This window comes from Geospiza fortis, unplaced genomic scaffold (assembly GCF_000277835.1).
Source record: "Geospiza fortis unplaced genomic scaffold, GeoFor_1.0 scaffold23, whole genome shotgun sequence".
Classification (NCBI taxonomy): domain Eukaryota; kingdom Metazoa; phylum Chordata; class Aves; order Passeriformes; family Thraupidae; genus Geospiza; species Geospiza fortis.
This window is the reverse complement of record NW_005054303.1, coordinates 11,388,744-11,410,303: the sequence shown is the minus strand read 5'-3', so window position 1 is coordinate 11,410,303 and position 21,560 is coordinate 11,388,744. Positions and strand designations below refer to the sequence as shown.

General features: G+C 37.6%; 1 protein-coding gene across 1 annotated transcript in view; it reads left to right on the top strand.

Annotated features, from left to right (window-relative positions):
• The first annotated feature begins 11,409 nt into the window (after positions 1–11,409).
• PPM1A (protein phosphatase, Mg2+/Mn2+ dependent 1A) overlaps positions 11,410–21,560 on the top strand; it is a 20,688-nt gene continuing 10,537 nt past the window's right edge. The window contains exons 1-3 of the mRNA XM_005417952.3: positions 11,410–12,261; positions 13,968–14,085; positions 19,060–19,168. Coding sequence (XP_005418009.1) covers positions 11,428–12,261; positions 13,968–14,085; positions 19,060–19,168 — 1,061 coding nt within the window. The 5' untranslated portion in view covers positions 11,410–11,427. The remainder of the gene's footprint in view (positions 12,262–13,967; positions 14,086–19,059; positions 19,169–21,560) is intronic.

Below are 21,560 nucleotides of genomic sequence, written 5' to 3'. Positions count from 1 at the left end.
TAAACAAGTTTTCGAATGGGAAGTACTGTAAAATAACTCTTTTAATTTTGCCTCTGCAACCCAGAGACATTTTAAGGACTTGAATAGTAGTAATGTTTGAATTCAAGACAATAGTGGTTTGTCATAGTTAAACCTGAGCCAAACTGCATTTATTCTTACTATGGCATGTGGACCTTTGTCATTTTTCCTCTTTTCTCATAAATCATACTTGACTTTTAGTTTTTTATTTAAAAAAAATTGATGTATCATCTGTTTCATTCTAAATGACGCAACTTGTCGTCTCATTTGTTCTTTTGGAAATTAATCTCTTTTTGGCTAATACTTGATTGCTGAACTCTTACTGATCTCTGTAGTTTTAATCGCATGATCCAAATTTCAGTTAGGAATACTAGGATAAGAAGTAAACTTCTGTAACATTTACACCTGCTTAACTACAATCCTCTTCATTGAATGAATGGCAAATGCAAAGTATCAAGTCTGTGTATACAATATGTAATCCCTGAAAAAATGACAGTGTTCTTAGGATATTTAGAAGATCCAGGGAACGTGCATAAATGTACATTTTATGTGCATTCCATTCACCAGTGCTAAAAAATATTTTTAAGGGAGGAATCATATATTTGAGCCATGATGTGGTTCATATCACAGTAGAGATAACATTTTCTTCTTGGAGCTTCTTCATTTTGCTGTCTGTCTGTGAAGGAACAATTTAGCATTTAATAAGATTTAATATTTCTAGAGTAAATCACTTGACTCTTAAGACTGGGAGGAATGTTTAGGCCAAGGGAATTGTAATCAGGGCAGGAGGAGAAAGCAAGGGTGGTGATACCATGGGAGTGAGTAGGCTGATTTTTGTTCTTGGGTAGAGGCAGTAACCACTGGGTGTTACTGGTGTTAAGCTACTGCTGCAAGGTCTGCTTTTCTATATTTGTGTGCTAAACTCTGGTCTGTGTAAAACCACATACCGAGTTACAGATTTCTGTCAAGTTGCTGTCTTTTTTCTTATTTGTTTGTGTTTAAACACAAATACCAGTACAATTCACTAATGGATATTTCAGCTGCCTGTTGGAGTCTCCAGAAGAGAGTGTGTTTATAAATACATGAAACAGTTGCTCAGATTTTTTTAACAGCTCTTCTCGAAAGGTGTTTATATGTGGCTAAAACAACAGAATAAAAACTTCTTTCACTGACAGGCAGTTGCAATGAAGTACACTTCTACTGTTTAAACTTTTTAACAGTATATATCTATATGTATCAAAAGAGCATCTAAGAGTGCCAGGAAGGAAAAAGCAAAACTGGCTGTTACAATATTGAAACTAGAGTAATGCAGTTTACAGAGAGAGGAAAAAGTACATTAGCCTCTTCTCTTCATTGCTAGGAGTTTAATTCTCAAAAGTAAGAATATCTTAGTAGATAAAAAGGTCTCTAAAGTCTTCTAAGATAATAATTTACAAACCAAACAAACTCAAGTGTAACATGACTTGTATTTTGATAGCTGCAGTTTAAATAAAGCAAAGCACTTCAGTGTGCTTGTGGTGATATGCCACGTGCAGCTGAATTATGTGGGACTGCTCAGATTTGTGATGTTGCTCTCATCCTCAGTGCCTTGCTGGATTGTGACCTAGAGAATGAAATGTGCTCTCATGTTTGGGTCTCAGCTGTAACTTGAAGGATTTTCTGTATCTATTTGTGCAATTCATTTTTATTGCCAACTGTCCTTGTCATCTGAAATTCAAATGGCAGCCTGTATTCTTCTTGACCATATATCATAGCACTTAGTCCATTAAGTTCTGTGTTATTTTTTCCTTAGAAATGCTCTAAAATGCAGTAGCCACAAGAACTGGGTAAACTGTGCCTGAGCTCTTTGTGTTTAAGGATGAGTTTAAGGAATTCTCCAGCTGTTGAGTAAAACCCAGTCTTTGGAAAGGAGTGCAGAGTGTGGAAAAACGTGGGCAGTTAGGCAGCTAGCATTAAATTGTAGGAAAATTTAATGAAGAAAGAATCAGTTGCTGTCAGTAAATAATTTTCTAGTTCCCTCAGTCAATTACAGTAAGTATTTGGACAGACCCTTGTTAAAAATCAACTGCTGCTGCTCTCTGTAAAAAAACATTCTGAGGCTGCAGAGCAAGGCCCTGAAAGCTTAGGAAATGCTGGCATTAGCTCTGCTTTGATTTTTGAACAGGTGAATTCGACATTGTCCTCATTAAGTGGCCAGAATGTTTAGAGCTGTCATGAACTCTGGTTTGGAGTGAGAGAAGCACCTTTACTGCCTTGTTTATCATGAGCAAATCACCTCTCTGCTGGTACTGATAGAAGTGACTTGGCAATCAGTGTGTCCTCAGAGGAAAGCCTTCTCTCCTGAAAGCTTCTGTCTGCATAAAAGGCTAAGAACAAGGGTTGTTTTTTTCATTGGTTTCTTTTTATGTAGTCTTGGGCGAAAAAATCTGTTTTATTGCAGCAGTCGTCGTCTGTCCTTGTTCTTTTAATGAGACAGGAATGCTGGGGACGTGAGGGCAAAATAGCTTTGTAAATAAAAGCTCTGTGTGTGTACAAATGAGCAAACTCCAGCTTTTCCTAAGCTTTGAGGATTTAACTTCCAGGTCTTAATGTGCTTCTGGCGTAGTTTTGATGTCATTTCCTTGCAAGCAAAGCCAGGTTCCAGCTGTAACTTCAGAACATTTCCTATTTTATTGCCATTTTATTCCCATGTGTAGTCATCAGGTTTCAAGTCTCTCCTGAATGCTGCTTTTCCTATATCCTCACCAGAACAGTGTTAATGTTGCTGAGATTAGAACCCCACAAATGTTTTCATGTGAAGTGAAGGGTCTGGGAAATTGCTTGTGTATTATTTCATAATATTGAGTGCTTGACTAAACAGGAAGTTTTGGGGCCTCCGTTCAAACATCATCTTCTAATTATTAGGCACATGCATACTGGTTGTGTTTTCTCAAAATAGTTTATTTTTATTTTACTCCCAAGATCTCCCTCTATAAACTTTATTTTCACTTGGGTTTCATTCAGCCATATTGTTAAAATAAATTGCTCATAAGACAAACCATAAACAATTGACTGGTGCTTCTTGTTGAAGTTAGGAAGATCTGAAGTTTGAAAGCTTTAAAGAATTAGTTTTTAAAAGGAGCAGTGACATTGGTGAGCAACTAGAAACAGAGAAGAGAAATTAAGGAGCAGATAGAGGAATGATTCCATGTGTTCAATTTTCTTGAAGTATTTAGGACTGTATTAACTAAATTGTTAGGATGTTTGTGGTGAGGTTATCAGTGAAACCATACAGCAGAGGGATGGTGGGGTTCTGTAAGAATTTGTACACATTGCCACAGGCAACAATCAATGTCAACTGTAAAAAAAATGGCAGTTTCCTGAACTGAGAGTAACTGTGTGAGTATAATTTTCTCCCCATATTTCAGGAATAGTTCAATTAATACATTTGCTGTTTTGCTGATTTTAAAATTTTTATTTGAGCCTCCGTTTGTCTTTGGAGTCTCAGGAAATGATCCCATTGGGACCTTTTTCCATGGAGCATCTTTTTCCTGGTTTATTTTAACACTTAGCTAAAACACTGACAAAGTGGCAGTAGCTTGACTTCAGGTGCATTTGAACAACCAGAACAGTCATGGACAAAACCCATTGTGCTCTAGAGGCTCCTTACCCAATGTCTTCACTCTTTTGGGTGGGGGCAGGATGGGCTAGGACTCCCCAGTTGTCTTGATTTTTCTGAATAGATTTAGTTGAACTTGATTTAAAAAAAAAGTAAATGCTTTTTGTTTGATTAGTTTTGTTTTTTTTCATTTGACACCGAAATGGCAGTGGAATTACGTGAGCCTTACTCTAGAAAAAACATTCCTCTGTGAATCTTTAACTTTCTTTTTGTGGCAGGTATTGTTTGATTGGTAAAACTGACAATGAATGAAGATATTGAGGCTTCAAGCTGTAAATAAGAGATCAAAAAAAAGCAATTTAGAGAAAAGAAGGATTTTAGCTATTATTTGAATAATTTGATATATTCAGATTTGTTAAATTGTTGCATTCTGAGTGGCTTGTACTCAAGTAGGAATTTTCAGTTAGGCCCACAATGTTTAGGAGTGGGGAAATGATCTGCAGTGATGAGAAATGACACTGGCAGAGCACTCGTGGTGTTACAAATACTGGAAAATATTGTAATTCAACTTTCATGACTTACTATAGCTCCATTCTTCTGGGTTGTCTCTTTCTGTTTCCTTTTCACCCATGTTTTCTTTGTGGTGAAACTGTTGCTGTGTGCAGTTCTGTTGGAATGGCTGTGTAGCACTGTGTACTCCTTCTGTCATGAGCAGCTTGGTTGGAATCCTTAAATTCACTTGTTTGCCTTGCTCTTTCAAAAAATTTGAATCTTACTGCATCTCATTGATACATAAACTGAAGCAAGGCCTTTCTTTCTCCCAAATTCTGTCTACACAGACTGCAGCTTCCTTGGATCTTCCAGTTCTTTTTTTTTCTGTTGTTTCAATGGGGCTCTGAATTTTGGCTGGAGCCTGCAGGAATTTCTGCACTGTTAACAAAGCACTTCTCTAAGCGTTTTGTCTAAAATGGGTGTCTTGTTTATTTTCCAACACTTGTAAGTAAGAAATCTTTGGAAAATGAAATATAACCAGAAAGGTGCTGAACTCAGCAGCAGCATGGACATGTTTTCTGCTTATTAATGCTTTCAAGCAAGGACCTTGGCGTTTTCATTCTCATGCTGTTCAGACAGCAGCACATGAATTTATGCACAGCTACCTCATTGATTTTCATAGTTCTTGTTAGTGCCATTTTGGTTGTCTACATAGTTTTTCATAGTGATTGGGCTGCTCATACTTTGATGCTGCTGTGGTTTTTTTGATGCCTTCCCACTTCTAATTTGTAGGACAGATATTTAGAAAGAAGCAAGAATTCTGTCTGGGCCAAGAAATATTCACTTAATCATGTTCTGAGAGTGCCAGTCATGTTAGGATCCTGATGAGTGACTGGCACTCATGGATGCAAGTTGTATCTCCTCTCAGAATCAATGTAGTGAATTTTCATTCCCAGCAGTGCTCTTGGTGATTCTGGAAAGAACTTACTTTCTTCCATAACTGACCAGATTGCAAAATTAACTCCATAAAGAATTCTTGAAATTACATCACCATCTTTCAAACTTCTGAAGGAACAATTTGTTAGAGGTGAATTATCTATTTCAATGTCCAGGGCTTCCTTTTGCAAAAATCAGATTACACATGTCTCTGCTGGAGAGAGTTTGAACCTCAGCCAAAATGCACTCATATTGAGAAGCTTCTCTTTTAACCTTGGAACAGGTTTAGTTTTCTGCAGGAAAGGTAGGTAGGAGCAGAAAATAATGTTTTAAGAAGAAGCTGAAACATGTTGTTGGAGGGAGGGTGTTAACTTAGAAATGGTTACCTTCTGTGTTCCAGAAGGCTTTAATAATCCTCTCCTAAATCCTACCTGCCCTGCCATACACACCACGTGGGATCAAATATTTTGCTGCTTAGTACAGGGAGGCATTTGGAAAGGCTGTCAGCTCCTAGCAAGGAGAAGGGATTTTAAGCAGAAGTTATGTTTAAAAAAAAACTAACTCTCCCAACAACTTAGCTCAGTGAAATGGCAGTGCCTGTGGACCAGATATTGAGAGGTCAGAGCTCGCGGGTGTTTGTATCAGAGGTGCAGTGATTTCGTATTTTCTGCTGTGAAGTTGTAATAGCCATCACTGTTGCATGTTAATTACTGGGAGAGAGGGAGGGTAAGTTGGGGAAATTGGGAACAGTTCATACTTTCCTTCATACACACAGAGTTATTAACTTGCTTCCTCTGTTGTTTTGGTTTTGGGTTTGTTTTTTTTTTTTTAGTCTGCCACGAGCCATACCTCCTACATCTGTTCTAAACCAAAAGTTCTTAATGTTACTAGAAATTTTCTTACCCATATGGGTAGTTTATATTCTTCCTTTTGCAGTTGTCTTACTGAAGTAGAACACAGGCAACAGTTGCATCCCCAAGAAACAAATGTTCTGGTGGGGAAATGGTGGGTTTGTCTGTGTTTATTGAAATAGCCCCAGTTCTGTATTTTATTTCTTTTACTTCTTTTACATAAATGGTTCATGTCTCCTAGCTGCCATGTATTCCTGTGTCTGAGAGTACACATTCAGAAACATCAACTGTAATTTTTTGGTGTTTTATTGATGTTTCAAACTGTGGGTGCCAGAACTCAGTCATATAGCCTCCAATAGCTTTTAAATAGTTTCATTGGCAAGAAGCTTTTTCATGACTTCATTCAGCCCATGACTGTGGTGTAATTATGTCTCCTCATCTGCGTGTTCTGTTTTATTTTAGTCATTCTTCTGATCCCTGGGATGTTCTCTGACATGTTGTTTGTTAAAATTAATTGATTTGGGGCATCCAGTATGTACTCTCAGTTTTTCATTCAGGAGGCTGTAACTTCTGAAAATGTTTCCACGTTTGCACAATTACATGCTGTCTGCTACTGCATCCAGGCAGAGGGAACAGTACTGCAGATCAGGCTGCAGTTGAAGTGAACAAACACCCTTTTTCTAATCAGTAGCAGTCTGTATAATTTGGTGACTTGCTCTGTGTCCTGTAGTTCAAGTAAAGGTTGTAATCTTTCTCTGTGGTCCTCATTACAACACACAGGGTGTAATGTCACTAAGAGAATTGTTCCAGGAAATTGGAGTGTGGGGGTGTTTCTCAGCTTAGTTAGAACAAGTGCCTGTGACTTCAGTGTGGTTCATGTAAGCAGCTTATCCTAGTGGAAGGAATACAGCTTGGACATTGTTTAAAAAGGATTATTAATTTACATATTGTTCAAGTGAAAGTTTCAGATGGGGGTGGTTAGTTTTCTGAGACAAAATGGTCAAATCTCTGTCCAGATTCCTTGGAGAAATAAATTTGTATTTCTGTAGGGGTATGTGGAGTCGCATTAACTGTCCTTTGTGAACAATTTAGGGCTTATGTTCATTTGAACCTTCAGGCAAATGAACAAGCAAATAGCAAACCAGTAAAATTTATTTTCCTGTGTAGCAGAAAGCGTTACAGTTGTGCTGCCTGGATAGCACAATTTGAGGAACAAATGAAGGGGCAAAGAGATTTCATGCATTCCAGTGATGTATCTGTGGTTGTCCATGGTTGTCCATGGCCTGGTATACTAATTACCCTCCTTTTTCTTTGCCACTCTGTTCTCCAGTTACATCTACTTTCAAGGAGTTTAGCTACTGACTCTTTGGCATGCTCCATTCATTATTTCAGTTTTGTTTCTAATGCTGCAGTCCTTTGAATTTTGGCACTCTTGTGTTTTATCCAAGACCCTGTTATTTGTGTTGATTTTTCTAGGTTGTGTACGGTATTCTTACTTTTCTGTCTGCAAACTTCAACTTGAGTTTTCTGTGCACTTGCTGGAGAGGTTGTCCTTCAGTTTGACCTCCACAAAATTAGTGCTTCAGAAATTGTGGTTAAAATGCACTTGTAGATGCAGAGATGTACCCCCTGCACATTCATTTTTGTTCACAGGGATTCAGTTTCACATCTAGTTTTGTTCAGATCCCTCTCTCTTCTTCAGAGCCAAAATCCAGAAACTTTGACTGCAGAAAGCTCTTCTCTTTTAGGACCTAAAACTAATGGAAGTCACTGATTTGGAAAGGGTGATCCAAGAATCATCTTAGATTAAAATCGAAGTTTGCTTGGCTGATAGCTGTGCAGTTGTAGCACCAGATGATGTGTGAGAGCCAGCATTTATTAAGAAAATGTTGCACCTCTGACCTTTTTACAAGGCACACCCTTACAATACTGTTCAGAATGCTTCTGCTTTAAGGAAAAAAAAAAGGTTGTGTATTTTGCCACTAAACTTCATGATTAAAGTGCCTTTGCCTTTAATAGGAAGAACGTCTGTCTCCTTCAGTACATATGTGCATCATTCAAGCATCTCAAAAGTTGAGGCTTCCAGGGTAGAGAACTGGTTCTGTCTCCTGCCATGAGACTGCTGTTTTTTGGCATGATTGTAGAAATGTGTGACTGGATTAAGAGAGTAAAATTCTTTGGAGAATAAAGATCGTAAAATGAGGGCTCCTCTTAACAAAAATGACTAAAGACACGAAGAGAGGCTGAGTTAAGCCATGTTCAGAATCTGTTTTATGTATTGTATGCAGTCTGTTCTGTTTTTACATAACAAAGTCATGCTGTAACTTGGGCACTTGCACTGCTATAGATTAATCAGATTTGCATACAGAGTTATGTGCTTAACCAAAGGTGTCATTCCAACTCAGTCACCGTAGTGCACAAAGCACCTCATCAGAGAATGACAAATGTGCTCATAATTTAGGTAGACACTGGTGTGTGAAAGATGTTTCCATAGGTATGAACTCAAAAGCAGTCTAAAATGTATTTTTAGTAGGAAGGAGGCATGGCTTTCTTATGTCAGCATTTCTCTGTGTTTGTCCTTCCCTTCTTGTAAAACTAAGATTCTTTTTGTTCATAGCTAAGACTCTTGAAATTCTTTAGGTTTTAATTATACATTAAGGATATGGGGGGAGAAATAGCAGGCAGCCTCCAATTCATCAGAATTCACAGATGGGTCAGTTTTAACTGAATTTTCTCTGAATGAGAATTGGAATTCTGGGTAAAAACCTAAAGATCTGGCACATTCATCCTATCCACAAGTAAACAATGCTTTTTCTGCAGATACAGTGAGGATTTTGAAAACTTGGCCTATTCTCCTGCAGGTTTAGACTACTATTCTGGTAATAGTCTGGTTACCTGGAATATGGCAGGGAAGACAACTGCAGTCTGTTATTGCAGTTTTCAGAGGGGGATCACTTCCTGCCATGGGCAATTTCTGAAGTTGCTGTTCCATGGCCACATTGTGGTTTTCCTTTTGCCCAGCTGTATTCTGATCCATGGTGGGCAACTCTCACCCCTGAAGAATCCTGGATCAACATCTCACCTACAAAGTTTAGCTTCAAAGACCACCAGCTTTTAGGGTTCATTCTAGGAAGGGATAAGGCAATTTGGTATTTAAATGGAGAGTGATTTGTTAATTTAGAAGGTGTGCTGGCAGTTCTGTAGTTGCTAGAACTTCACACAGACTGTCTGTAAGTATTTCTAATTTACATGGTAAACTACTGAGCAGGACAAACAGTTTACAAAGCACAGCTCTGAAGGTTGTGTGCATACTAAGGTGAGAGATTAGAAGAAAAATGGCCCTTTTTAGTCCAGATTTCGACAGTGTTTGTGGTCAGTGTAACTCTATCCTGCTCTTAATGTTTTCCTGGTTTCTTTTAAATACAGCAATAATGCCAAATACCTCACAAAAGTATATTTGCCAGGGCAGTTTCTGCTTTTTGAGCTCCAAATTAAGGTGAAAAAGTTGAATATCTGCATTCTGCTTAATAATCTCCTCAACAAAGAGAACATTCAGTGTTAAACTCTGCTCCTATCATAGAATGAATAAAAAGTGTTATTCAGCAAAATAATTACCCATGTGATTTATAGCAGCATTCTGTAATTATTTTGATCACTCTGACTTCACTAGAGTTGCATGTGAAGATAAAAAAGTCTTAAGTCATATTTTTTTCCTAGCAACTGCAGTAATGTGAACCTCCTGCATGTGCTTGGGACACAAGACACACGGTGCACACTGTTTTGTTGGTTAGTTACAGCTTGCTTGGGCATCGATATTTTGTGTTCACTTGAGAAGAGGCAGAACTCCAGAGCAGGGTTTGGGGTGAGGGGAAGCAGAGGTGAATTGCTGCTGCCATCCCCCTACAGCTGAAGTATGTGTTTTGTTTTTGTTAGCAAAGCATGTGAGCCAAAGAGTGCATAACCAGTCCCCATGCCTCACATTTGAATCACTGTTGTGGTGAGATCAAATATAAACATTTCTTGACTGTTTATTTGAACACAGATGTTTCAGAAAGGTTGACAGTGGCTGGAAGAGACAATGTGAAGAGCTTTGTTGGATATATGGTGTCATTAATGGCTGGTGCTGTGTTGCAGTAAAAGCATGTTATAAAAATGTGATGTTGTCACTCAGAAAACTGGTCAAATATATTCCATAGTCAAGCTAAACATTTCTAAAACCCCTGGTGTACTGATTTTTCTGCTAGTGGAGCTGTTAGTTGGGGCCTCAGGTAAAATCTGTTTCTGAGGTTCTTTTCACAGCTAATTTTTGTCCACAGTCTTCAAACAGAAGAGCTCATAGTTTTGTTCCATTACTTTGTATTGTATAACAGTGATTTGCAGACTCTTTGATGCTTCCCAAGGCATAATTTGCAAGTATGTAAAATGTGTGACCTATTTTTGTACGTTTTTTTAATAATGAATGCACTAATAAAGCAATGTGGATTAGAAGGGTGGGTTGGATGGTTAGGGTGTGAAAACCATGAAGATAAACCAGTCAGTTTACACTGCCTCCAAATATCACTTATTCTCTTAAGCATGAATATTTGCTGCATCACATCCCAAGGAGGAGAGGGTGTGCAGTGAATGGGTCTGGTTTGAATCTTGATTCACACAAGAATATACAATACATGTGATTTTATTTCCAAACAGATTTCCTCAGATATGTCAGGGGCAGTTGTCTTTCAGTGAAGCATGAATACATGAGAGTTTTAAGTAAATCTGCAGCAGAGACATCTGAGAAGCTGCTGTGTAATTTAACCAAAAATCTAAGGATGAGCTTTCACAAGATGGCTGAGCCAAGCTGATGGCTTGCTGCTGCCTAAAGGGACAGCTGCTCTGTTCCTTCCCAGTCCTGCTGCTAGTTTATCCAGTGTTGCTTTTTCCTTTATGCAGACTCTGGTATCTTCTTGGTCATTGTTATAATTTATCTGTTTAAAAAAAGCCAAATAACAACCAAACCCGAAAACCCCTGAAATCTCCACCTTAAAAAACTACAAAAAAACTAATCAGTTTGCTTTCATTTTCCCATCACTGCCAGAAAAGCAGTGTTAGCAGGAATTTGTGGCCAGCAGGTAGGGATCTAGGGAATGCCAGTGTCCTGGAAACATTGAACTCTTTCATGGCTCAATAAGTTGCAGGGAACAGCCATTCAGATGTGTGCCAGTTAACAAGTCCTCTTTGAAACTGGTTTCATACATAGTTCTGTTAGAGGCTTTTGTCAGAACCATGAATGACAGTGAACATAAATTTTTCAAGTAAAACAGCTGAAAATACAAAAATATGAAAAGTGCAGTTCAGCTAGTAGTAGTGTCCTTGTTTCAATGAGATGAAAGCAATGCAAATTTGACTGCAGACACAGAAAATTCAGCTTTATAGCTGTGTACTTTGGGCATCTTACTTGTACTGTTATTTAATATCTTCCAACAGGATTTTTAAGAAATATCTTAATAATCCTTTTTTTTTTTTCCTTTGTAGAACTGAAGGAAAGTCACCATGGGAGCATTTTTAGACAAGCCAAAGATGGAGAAGCATAACGCCCAGGGGCAGGGGAACGGGCTGCGTTACGGTCTGAGCAGCATGCAGGGCTGGCGCGTGGAAATGGAGGATGCACACACGGCTGTGATTGGTTTGCCAAATGGACTTGATGGATGGTCGTTTTTTGCTGTCTATGATGGGCACGCTGGATCCCAGGTTGCCAAGTACTGCTGTGAGCATTTATTAGATCACATCACGAGCAACCAGGATTTTAAAGGGCCAGATGGGCCACCATCTGTGGAAAGTGTAAAGAGCGGCATCAGAACAGGTTTTCTGCAAATTGACGAACACATGAGAGTCATCTCTGAGAAGAAGCATGGCGCAGACAGAAGTGGGTCAACAGCTGTGGGTGTCATGATTTCTCCCCAACACACGTACTTCATCAACTGTGGAGACTCGAGAGGTTTGCTCTGTCGAAACAGGAAGGTTCACTTCTTCACACAGGATCACAAACCAAGTAACCCTCTGGAGAAGGAGCGTATCCAGAATGCAGGTGGCTCCGTCATGATTCAGCGTGTGAATGGCTCCCTTGCTGTTTCAAGGGCACTTGGGGACTTTGATTACAAATGTGTCCATGGGAAAGGTCCTACAGAACAGCTGGTCTCACCCGAGCCTGAAGTTTATGAAATTGAGAGATCAGAGGAAGATGATCAGTTCATCATCCTGGCTTGCGATGGTATCTGGGATGTTATGGGAAATGAAGAGCTGTGTGACTTTGTAAGATCCAGACTTGAAGTCACTGATGACCTTGAGAAAGTTTGCAATGAGATAGTTGACACCTGCTTGTACAAGGTAGCCAGACTTGAGAGAAGGAGTTTACTGTGCTTTCCCTATTAGAAGTTTATGAGCAAGCTAATAATAACTTTGCTTCCAATCTATAAATATTCAATGGTTTATGGTAACATGACTTTGACAGTGATGACCATGTATCCTACAAAAATGGTGATAGAGGGGAAATGAACACACAACAGAAACATCTTTCTGGGTGGTTTTGGTTAATTAAGAGGTTATAATCATGTACAGATACACTGTGATCAGTGGAAACTAGAAGCTAATGAGAATTTCTGGGCAAGCTAAAGACAATAACTGCCCTTTTCTGTTTCATAATGTACTTTACAAAACCTCAACTCTGAAGACTTAATCAGGCTAGAGAGTGTATTTTCCCTTCCTAATCTTCCCCTGCTTTCTTGGGCACATAGTGTTAACATTACTGTCATATTTACATCAAGATAAATGCAGAATCAGTGAACCATGACTTCATATTTTGAAGACCTGGCTTCCTAAGTTAGTTTTTATTTTTGTTTAATTACTGTATTTCTTATTCACTGTTGTGTGATACAGCTCTGAAACCAGCTCTAGTAGATGGAGACTGTTTGGTTTAACAAAACTATATAACTTTGTCTGCATTAACTTCTACTTTGTATTAATACAAGTTGCAGTGTGATGCAGTTACTGAGTTTCATAGCTTGATACTTATTTTGCAAAGGCAAACTGGCAGTCATAGAGAAAAAAAGCCAAACAAGACAACATCCCTGCTCTTCCCACATGGCCAACAGGATCATTGTTTCCCATCTGAAAAATTGGAATTGCTTTCCAACAGCAGAATTGATAATGGTTATAATTTTGGTTACTATTTTTCTTTGGCAATCCTAAAAGCAAATACCAGGAAGGAAACAGTGGCTTGTGGATGCTGTAAGCTTTGCAGGAGCCAACTGTCAGCACCTCCCCATACCCATATACTGTTGTTTTGCACACTGGCTTGTTCTTGATCTTGCTGACATCAGTGGAGTTAATTAGTGTTAAAAGTTAAGCCTGTGGATGCATGTTTGTAGGGTAAAGCACAGGGGTATTGAAAGTAAACCAAACACTTACTTTGCATAAGCAGAATGTGTTTGTTATTCAAGTATTGGGGTTCCTTTATTTGGAGTGTTAAATGTAAACTTTTTTTTTTTTTTGCAAAGATCTGGGTACCTTACAGCTTGTTTTCTAACAAATTCTCTCACTTTCAACTTTTCTTGTTTTAAATTAAAAGGAGAAGAAAAAACCTAATAGCTGTGATTTTTAGTGGAAGCACTGTCTGAATTCAGCACCTTCCTGATGAATGCTTTTGAGCAGTAATGGTTTTGTTCACCCATTCAGCTGTTTTCCCAAAATGATTGGATGGCACTTAAAACAAGATGGAACACAACTTTGTAATTACACATCACTCATTACTATTGTCAGTTTTTAGATGACAATGGAGTGTCTGTAACTGGCTCCAAGTAGTCTTCAGACCATAAAAGTAGAAAAAGCAATGACTGAAAAGTTGTATGAAATGAATGGGCCTGGAATTCTCTAAGGGGTACAGGGAGATTAATTCTCATGATAATGTTAATCCATAATAGTGAAAGCTGGATTCTGATACAATATGCTTTGTGAATTTCTGTATTTAAAATGCTTTGATGTGTGTTTAGCCTGGTGTGTATACATTTCTCAAATCATTTTTTCTTTTCCACCAGGGAAGTCGAGACAACATGAGTGTGATATTGATCTGTTTTCCGAATGCACCAAAGGTATCACCAGAGGCGGTGAAAAGAGAGGCAGAGTTGGACAAGTACCTGGAAAGCAGAGTAGAAGGTGGATCATTTAAAAAAAAATAAGTAACTTTGTTTCTAAACAGACCCCTGGCCCCCTTCCCCTTCCAACAATTAAATCCTTAACACATACAGGCTTTTTAATAGACCTTCAAGTGCCATTGGCCATCCTGTGTACCTCTGAAAAAGGCACTCATATATGTTCTGAAAAAGTTCTGCTATGAAAGTGCAGCAGCCTGTAGCCCTGAAAATTATTCAGGATGGCAGAGAATTCATTTATACCCAGTGTTCTTCCTGAGTCTGTTGACAGCACTCACTTCAGACCAGTAAATCCTGGTTCCTGTCACATGGAGTTAAAGAAAATAATCAGAATGTCTTACAAAGTGTCTGTCAAGATGGTCATTTGAGTGCCATTTATAGTTAAGTACAAATCAGTTAGCTTTAATGTTTTATTATCCAATAATAGTAAGGTTACAACTCAATTACTATAATCTTTAAGCACCTGCTTACATATTTACTTATTTGAAAGTACATCAGAAATTTGTCAAAGCTAATCTTTAAGCATTCATGACAAACAAAAGCTGGGAACTCATCTTACTCTGATAGTAACTTAAACATTTTTCTTTAAATTTGTATTTCAGGAGTTCTTAAACTTTAAATTGAAACCAGAGTCTGGGGCTTTTTGGATCACATAAAAATGATATTTGAAATCAAGTAGATTCAAATAATTTCTGATTAAAACTGCATTTATAGTGCCTTTTGATATTTAAAACCAACTACATCTTGGAGTTTGTTTCTGAAATCTAAGACATGCTGTATGCATTATTTGCATAGGTTAAGTCTATTTTTGAAGTGGACTCCTCTGTATGTTACAAGTCTAGTTATGTGTGTGTATACTTCCAAGAATCCTTAATAGCACACAGGGCACGATAGGCAGAGTTCTCCACAGCTATGGTAGCAGTGGTTAGTAAGTTAGAGGAGTACATTATGCACTTTTTTCCTCCTCAACTTGCATGATGGTAACACAGTGCAGCTCCAGAAATTTCACAGAGAACTTGCCTGCATGGGAATTTTGGGCTCAGACAAGTTCATGTGCAATTTTAAAAGCACTTACAACCTGTGTAGGTGCTCCTGCAGAAAGTACCACGTTTTTTTCAAAGGCTTCACTTGCCAGCTCTCAGCAAACTGCATCTGTTCTGCCCCTGAACAAATGCCCAGGCAGACATTTTTGTGTTTTAATCCCCACACTTGCCTGAGAAGAGAGGTTGGTGCACAGTCAGTGCTGGTGTGAATCTCCCTGGCAGCGTGGCAGGAATGTCCCAGTGCAGTCCCACTGCAGGAGGGAAGTGTTAGCAGAGCAGGGAGCAGGTTTGCACCAGGAGGAGCTCGCTGTGTGTGCCCACCCACAGATCTGCTGAAGAACAAGTGTGCTGTACATTCACACATTGATTCACAGCCTGGTAACTCTCCTTATCTGGGCAAGTGCTGCCTCTTATCTTAGATATTGTGTCTGAGCTCAGACAAACCCATGACCTAGAATATGAAAATATGATGGAGCCAAGGCTGCATCTTCAGCTGGCCTCATCCTACCCCAGGAATGTTACAGTGAGGAAAGCTGGCATTTTTGTACAGCTGCTTCATTTTGTAAAGGAACAGCCTAAACACTGGACCTGCATGTGGTTATGGTACATACAAGGAATTTGGCTGCTGGTACTTTGCATTTATACAAATAGGAAATTTGCAGGAATGATCAAAGTGTGATAATTGCATAGAGGCAGAAGGATTCTGTATGTAGTTATAAAGCACTTTAATACTAATTTAATGGGATGATGTCTGAACAACTTGAGGAAATATATTGTACTTCCTCTCAAGGGTCTTTGCTTAATTTTTAGAGTTATCTTCAATCTTTTGTCTGTTGTTGCACAAAAATATTATTTAAATGAATATTTAGTAAACACTACTCAACCCAGCAGTGATTTGTATCAGCTGTTTGCAGAATTTGGCCTTTTAGGACTTATGCATGAGGAAAGTTGAAAGGCCTGAACCAAGGCAGATTTTCAAGAACAGGAGTTGATAACTTTGTTATTTAATATATAAAGAATTAATTCATGTGCCATTGCATTGTTTCTGAAGTAAGTGGATAATGCCTTATTGACTAGTAAGGTAGGACTGCTGCAGCATCTGAAACTTTATACACTACAGTGAATCATCTTGCTCTTATCTTAGGATACTGTAAGAGTGGCAGTGCTTAACTTTAAAAAGCCTGATTTTTGGCTGAAGGAACTAAAAAATATAAAGAGTACTTTTAGAATGATCTTACTAATCTATAATATCAATTTAAATTTAAAATTCATTAAAATGAAAACTTGGTTAAAATGCATATTACATATTTTTATGCACTTCAGTACTCAGTGAAGTCCAACAGATAATGAGAGTCGATCCTTTCTAATGTGCATTTTTTTCTGGTTGTGTTTTTATCCCCTCAGCCCAGAATATACCTTTATACTGTTAAAAACTAGTGCAAATTTTAAGACTGAATAGGATTTAATAATGATGGTCATCTTAAACAAGGAGAGATGATTCAGATTTTTAAAAAATGTAGAAACCTTTCTACTTACCATGTCACTTAAGGCTCTCCTGATTTGTTTGTGGTCCAGATTTGTAGCTGCAACAAATAATGGAAGAAGCAGCAAGTGTGGAGAAGCATCCTTGTGCCATTACTTGCAATAAATCAATGTTACTCCTAAAGTATCATGTGAACTTCGTGGTAGAAGTAATCAGTCATTCCAAAATGTGTTGCTATTATTTGCACTAATATGTGTTATCAATGTGTTGACTCTAAAAAGAAACTTGTCTAAGCTTTTTTTTCTGTTCTCATTTTTTTTTTTACATAAAATCATTCCGTAATAGATATTCCCTGCAATAGTTATACCTATGTAGAGATAAATAATTTTAAGTTAGCTGTTATATGTTCCTTCCCTAATTTTCACATAAACAAAGTTCTGGCTTTTTCTTAACTTTGTATGGAATTCCCATTTTTGAATCCTTTATTTTAGGGTTGTAAGTACATTTTTCCAGTACTTGATGCCATGAAAATGTGTAGAAGGTTTAAAAGTAAATTAAAGACTGGGGGGAGGGTTAAAGGTGTATTGAAAACAAGATAATTCTGATAAATTAAACACAGCTAGCAGACCGACTCCATTTGTTGTGTCTTCAGTGTTCATTCAGTCTGTATCTATAGTTTTATCAAAATATAAATGTATTCATTTAGTGGAGACTGTATGTTAAATGTACTGCAGTTACAGGTTGTGAAACTGTGTAGTATAGGTCAACTATAAATTCCTTATTTTTGTACAGCAGAACTTTAGAACTAGCACAATGTAGCATATTCTAGATGTTCAAAATTGCACAATAAAGGAACTTGGCAAACCAAATCTGAGATCTTGGCTTCTTATTCAGATTTAAGATTCATAGATTATTTCTTTGCTAAATATAAGAGGGTAAAATGAACTTTGGCTGTAGATTTTGAGGAAATGGCAAGTTTTTGAGGTGTCTCTGGTGTGCAGTGTCATGTATTTAAAATTTAAGTTTTGAAGTAAACAGCTTAAAGCTTTGTGCTGCAGAGTTTGATGCTGGTTGAGGACTAGGCAGTGTTTCCACCATACCTTGCAAATAATTTACACAGCCTGACTGCAAAACAGAGCTGATGGTTTTTGTAAACACACACAGCCCTGTAAAACCATTACATACACAAAAAGTAATTCACAATTGTTTTTTAGGTTTTGTTTGTTTTGACTAAAAAGGACTGGATACATGTTGGTTTTAAAAGCTTTCAATGTGCCTTATCTCACAAATTATAAAATGGAAACTTGGTGTGTTCTTCTGGAATTTAGGACAAAATCTGAGTGCTTGAGTATTTTTCAAAAGTGGTACTGATGAATTCCAACTACTTTCAAACTGTGTAAATGCTTTATTAGGTGAAGAACAGTGTGCATGTACATACATGCATGTATAGATGTGCACATATGTACACATTATTGTATGCATGTTGCAGTATTCACTTGAAGATGAAAAGCACCAGGTCTTAATAATTCACATGTTTTGCAACTTCTGAGAGCTCGTGTTTACAGAGAAATGAATGAGATGCGTTTTAAAAAATGTTCTTTAAATTTCATAAAATGCCTGTTTAAGGAATGACTCTTCATACTTCTTCTGGTATGATCTTGAATGTCTTGAATTTAAATAAAACTGTGTGCTTTTGACTTGAGGAGAAAAGTGAAAAAAGCAAACACAAAAAAAAAACACCTAAAAAACCCCCAAACCAACCAGGCTTAAGAATAAAATTAAAGAATTATATCTTGACAAATGTGGCTGTGGCTACAATACAGATTCTCTTCACCCAGAAGCTGGAGTGGATCAGCTTTAAGTTTCTGCCCTGAATCTAAATATCTCCTGAGTTGAGGATGAAACTGTCAGTTCGATGTGATGTCCCTGGCTTTTAATTTATGTGTAATAGTCCTTAAAATTTGCATGTTGCTGTAATGCAGTGAGGTACAAGTATTGGTTAATACACATACAGCCATGGGAATTACTTCTGACATGTCTAACCTTTTATTTCTTGGAAATACTATGTTTTCTGTGATGGCAATAATATTTTATCTTGTGTTGCAGTGATAAAGCTGATGTTAATATCTGCCCCATGCCTTGGGAAGATATTACATCTTCTGTCTAATGTATAGCAGGAAAGCCATTAAAGATTTTTTTCCCCTCTTACTAGGTAGCTGTGTATTTCTAAAACCAAGTCAGCATGTGAACAGCAGTAAATCTGTGTCAAATCTGTTACAGATTTTTACTTATGGAACCAAAGTTAACAATTACCATGTTGAGTACGGTCTGTCACTTTATTTTTTTTAATTTTATTTTTAATGTTAAGCTGCCTTTTTATAAAACTGAGTGTTTCAATCTTTTGAAGTTAAATTTGGACTGCACTTACAAAAAAAGTACTTCTGATTCCCAGAGATCATAAAGAAGCAGGGTGAAGGAGTGCCAGACTTAGTCCACGTGATGCGTACGTTAGCAACTGAGAGCATCCCAAACCTCCCGCCGGGGGGGGAGTTGGCAAGCAAGTGAGTTCACATCGGTGTACATGTGGGGTTTGATTTAAATCACTTTGTGACTGCAAGGCCACTCTTAAAAAAGTTGGGGGGCAGGGAGGGAGGAAGGGCACAGGACAAAAGGTGATGATCTGTTCTCCGGTTTTTTATTGCTCAGTTGTTCTGGATGAAAAGGACAAGCCTAAGAGTGGAGTTGACTATGAATCATTGCAAAAATTAAATGTCAAACTGTAGTTTTGGGGAAGGAATGAGGGGTTTTTAAGGGTGGCCTGAGTGTCTGTTTTTTGTAATTAATTGGGGTTTCTGGGGGATGTTACATTTGAACATGTGAAAATAATGCCCTGACTTTAATTACTTGGGTTGAAGTGTTATACATTTCAACAAGAAGTGATATGCATAAAATGTTTTGCTTGGCAGCTTTCTTTTCTTGTCTGTAGCCATGTTGTAATTGCTTAAAAATTTGCTTTTGTTCCTCTCTGCTTGTGACAAATCTGAAAGCGAGATAGACATCTATCAAAAGAGAAAAGTGGGAAGTTAAATTTGTAGCTTTATATAGCTGACTTTGTCCTTGAAGGGTTCAGTGGTGATGCTTTGTGGTTTCTCAAATATTCAGTATTTAAGGAAGCAATATGCTCAGCTTGTTTGCACCCCAAACCAAGATCTTTTTGATTCAAAAGATTCTTCATGAGCCTGTGCTGTGTTAAAAAGGATTGGGCACATGTGATACAGAGTATTTTTGACCTTTCAGAGTATGATTTTTGTGTTGTTACACCAAAACAGCAGAACTTCAGGCACATAATTGAATAAATTATAAATTTAAAAATTGAATAAATTATGAAGGGATAAATTGATTAAATTATAAAGTGATAACTGTAAAGATGGCTTCTAGAAAACAATGTTGTTCCTATAGGAACTGTTTGACTAGGAGAAGAAGAGATGGCAATTTAAAGTATAATAGCATCTATTTAGGATGGGCTGCTGTACTGTTGAAGTATGAGTGAGTCAGTTACTCCTGAAATGCAGCATACAAATTGATTTTTCTTCATCTCTTTTGGCTGGAAGTGGCATCATGGCTGTGAAGAAATGCTGAAGTGATGTGACTTCAGCAGGATTTTGTGTCTCGGTGATGCTAGGTTGAATAGGAACTTAGAGAAATATTGATTTAATTGGATGTTTATGTAACTTAAAGCACTGTTGCCAATTTGGAAGGAAAATAATGCTTTCCAAGAAACCTGCCTGTATTTAGAATCAAAGATACCTATTTCTTGAAAGATATGGGAAACTTGTAATGTACCTTGTGTGTAATTGCTTGACTTTATTGCTTTAAATCCAACCTCTTCTTTCATGCCCTATAACCATTCACTATGATGTTTATACATGGTAGTTCCTGACTCTTCAGTGTTGCAGGATGATTGCAAAGCTTGTCATCTGCTTTTTTTCTTCTCTTGCACTTCTTTGTGATTGCTCTGCATGCATTCATCAGCACTTTAAAGGTTGCTCTTTGAATTTTGCTTTGCATCACAATCTGCTACTTCATCTTACTTGGTTCTGCAGAAGGGGATCCAAAAGAAAGTTACATTTGAAGTCCAATATGTAATTTCTGTTTTTTACTCCCCTCTTTCCTTCCTGTTCTCCCTTCAAAGTCTTTTCCTTATATACTGGGGAAGGCATAGGCAACTTTTTCCTTCAGCCTCACATTCACTTGTGTTTTGTTTTTTGGGTTTTTTATTACCAGTTTTCAAGGGTATTTTAACTCTCAGTTTTTCACCTTATATTAAAACAAATAAATAAAAATCATGTTGCTGATTTGCATGTTGATTGCAAATGTATTCGTATTTTATCAATCTATTTCTTATCAATTTTCTATCACTATTAGAAAAGTCAAGAATCCCAGAGATGAAGGTTAATTTCAAGCTATCTTAAATATGCTAAGCAGAGGCCTTTTTAAAAGGAGGTAACTGTAAAAATGCTTGAATTAATTTTTGACGTTTTTTTACCAGACAAAATTTATCGCAGTCTGAAGATACAATACAAAAACCTGCAAATTTGATTTTTTTGTTGTTGTTTTTGCTGTTGTTGTTGCTTTTTGATAAAAAGATTGCAGGACAGTATTGGCCATGTCATTGTAGAAGAGTACTGTTCTAGGTCTATTTTTTCATGTTTGCACATGGAAAGTACATTTTAGGACATAACACAATCAAAAATGTACCTCAGAATGTAATTTTTTTGTGTCCAGAAAATAACACAACACTGTTCCTCTATGGAAGTAATACATAATACATGCCATAACACATGAGGCACTATTGCAGTGGTTTTTGGGCACAAATGACCAGGATATTCAGTGTCCACTGAGATTTTCTGCTGCCCTTTTTCAAAGTCAAGAGCTGACTGTCAGGTTGTGCCC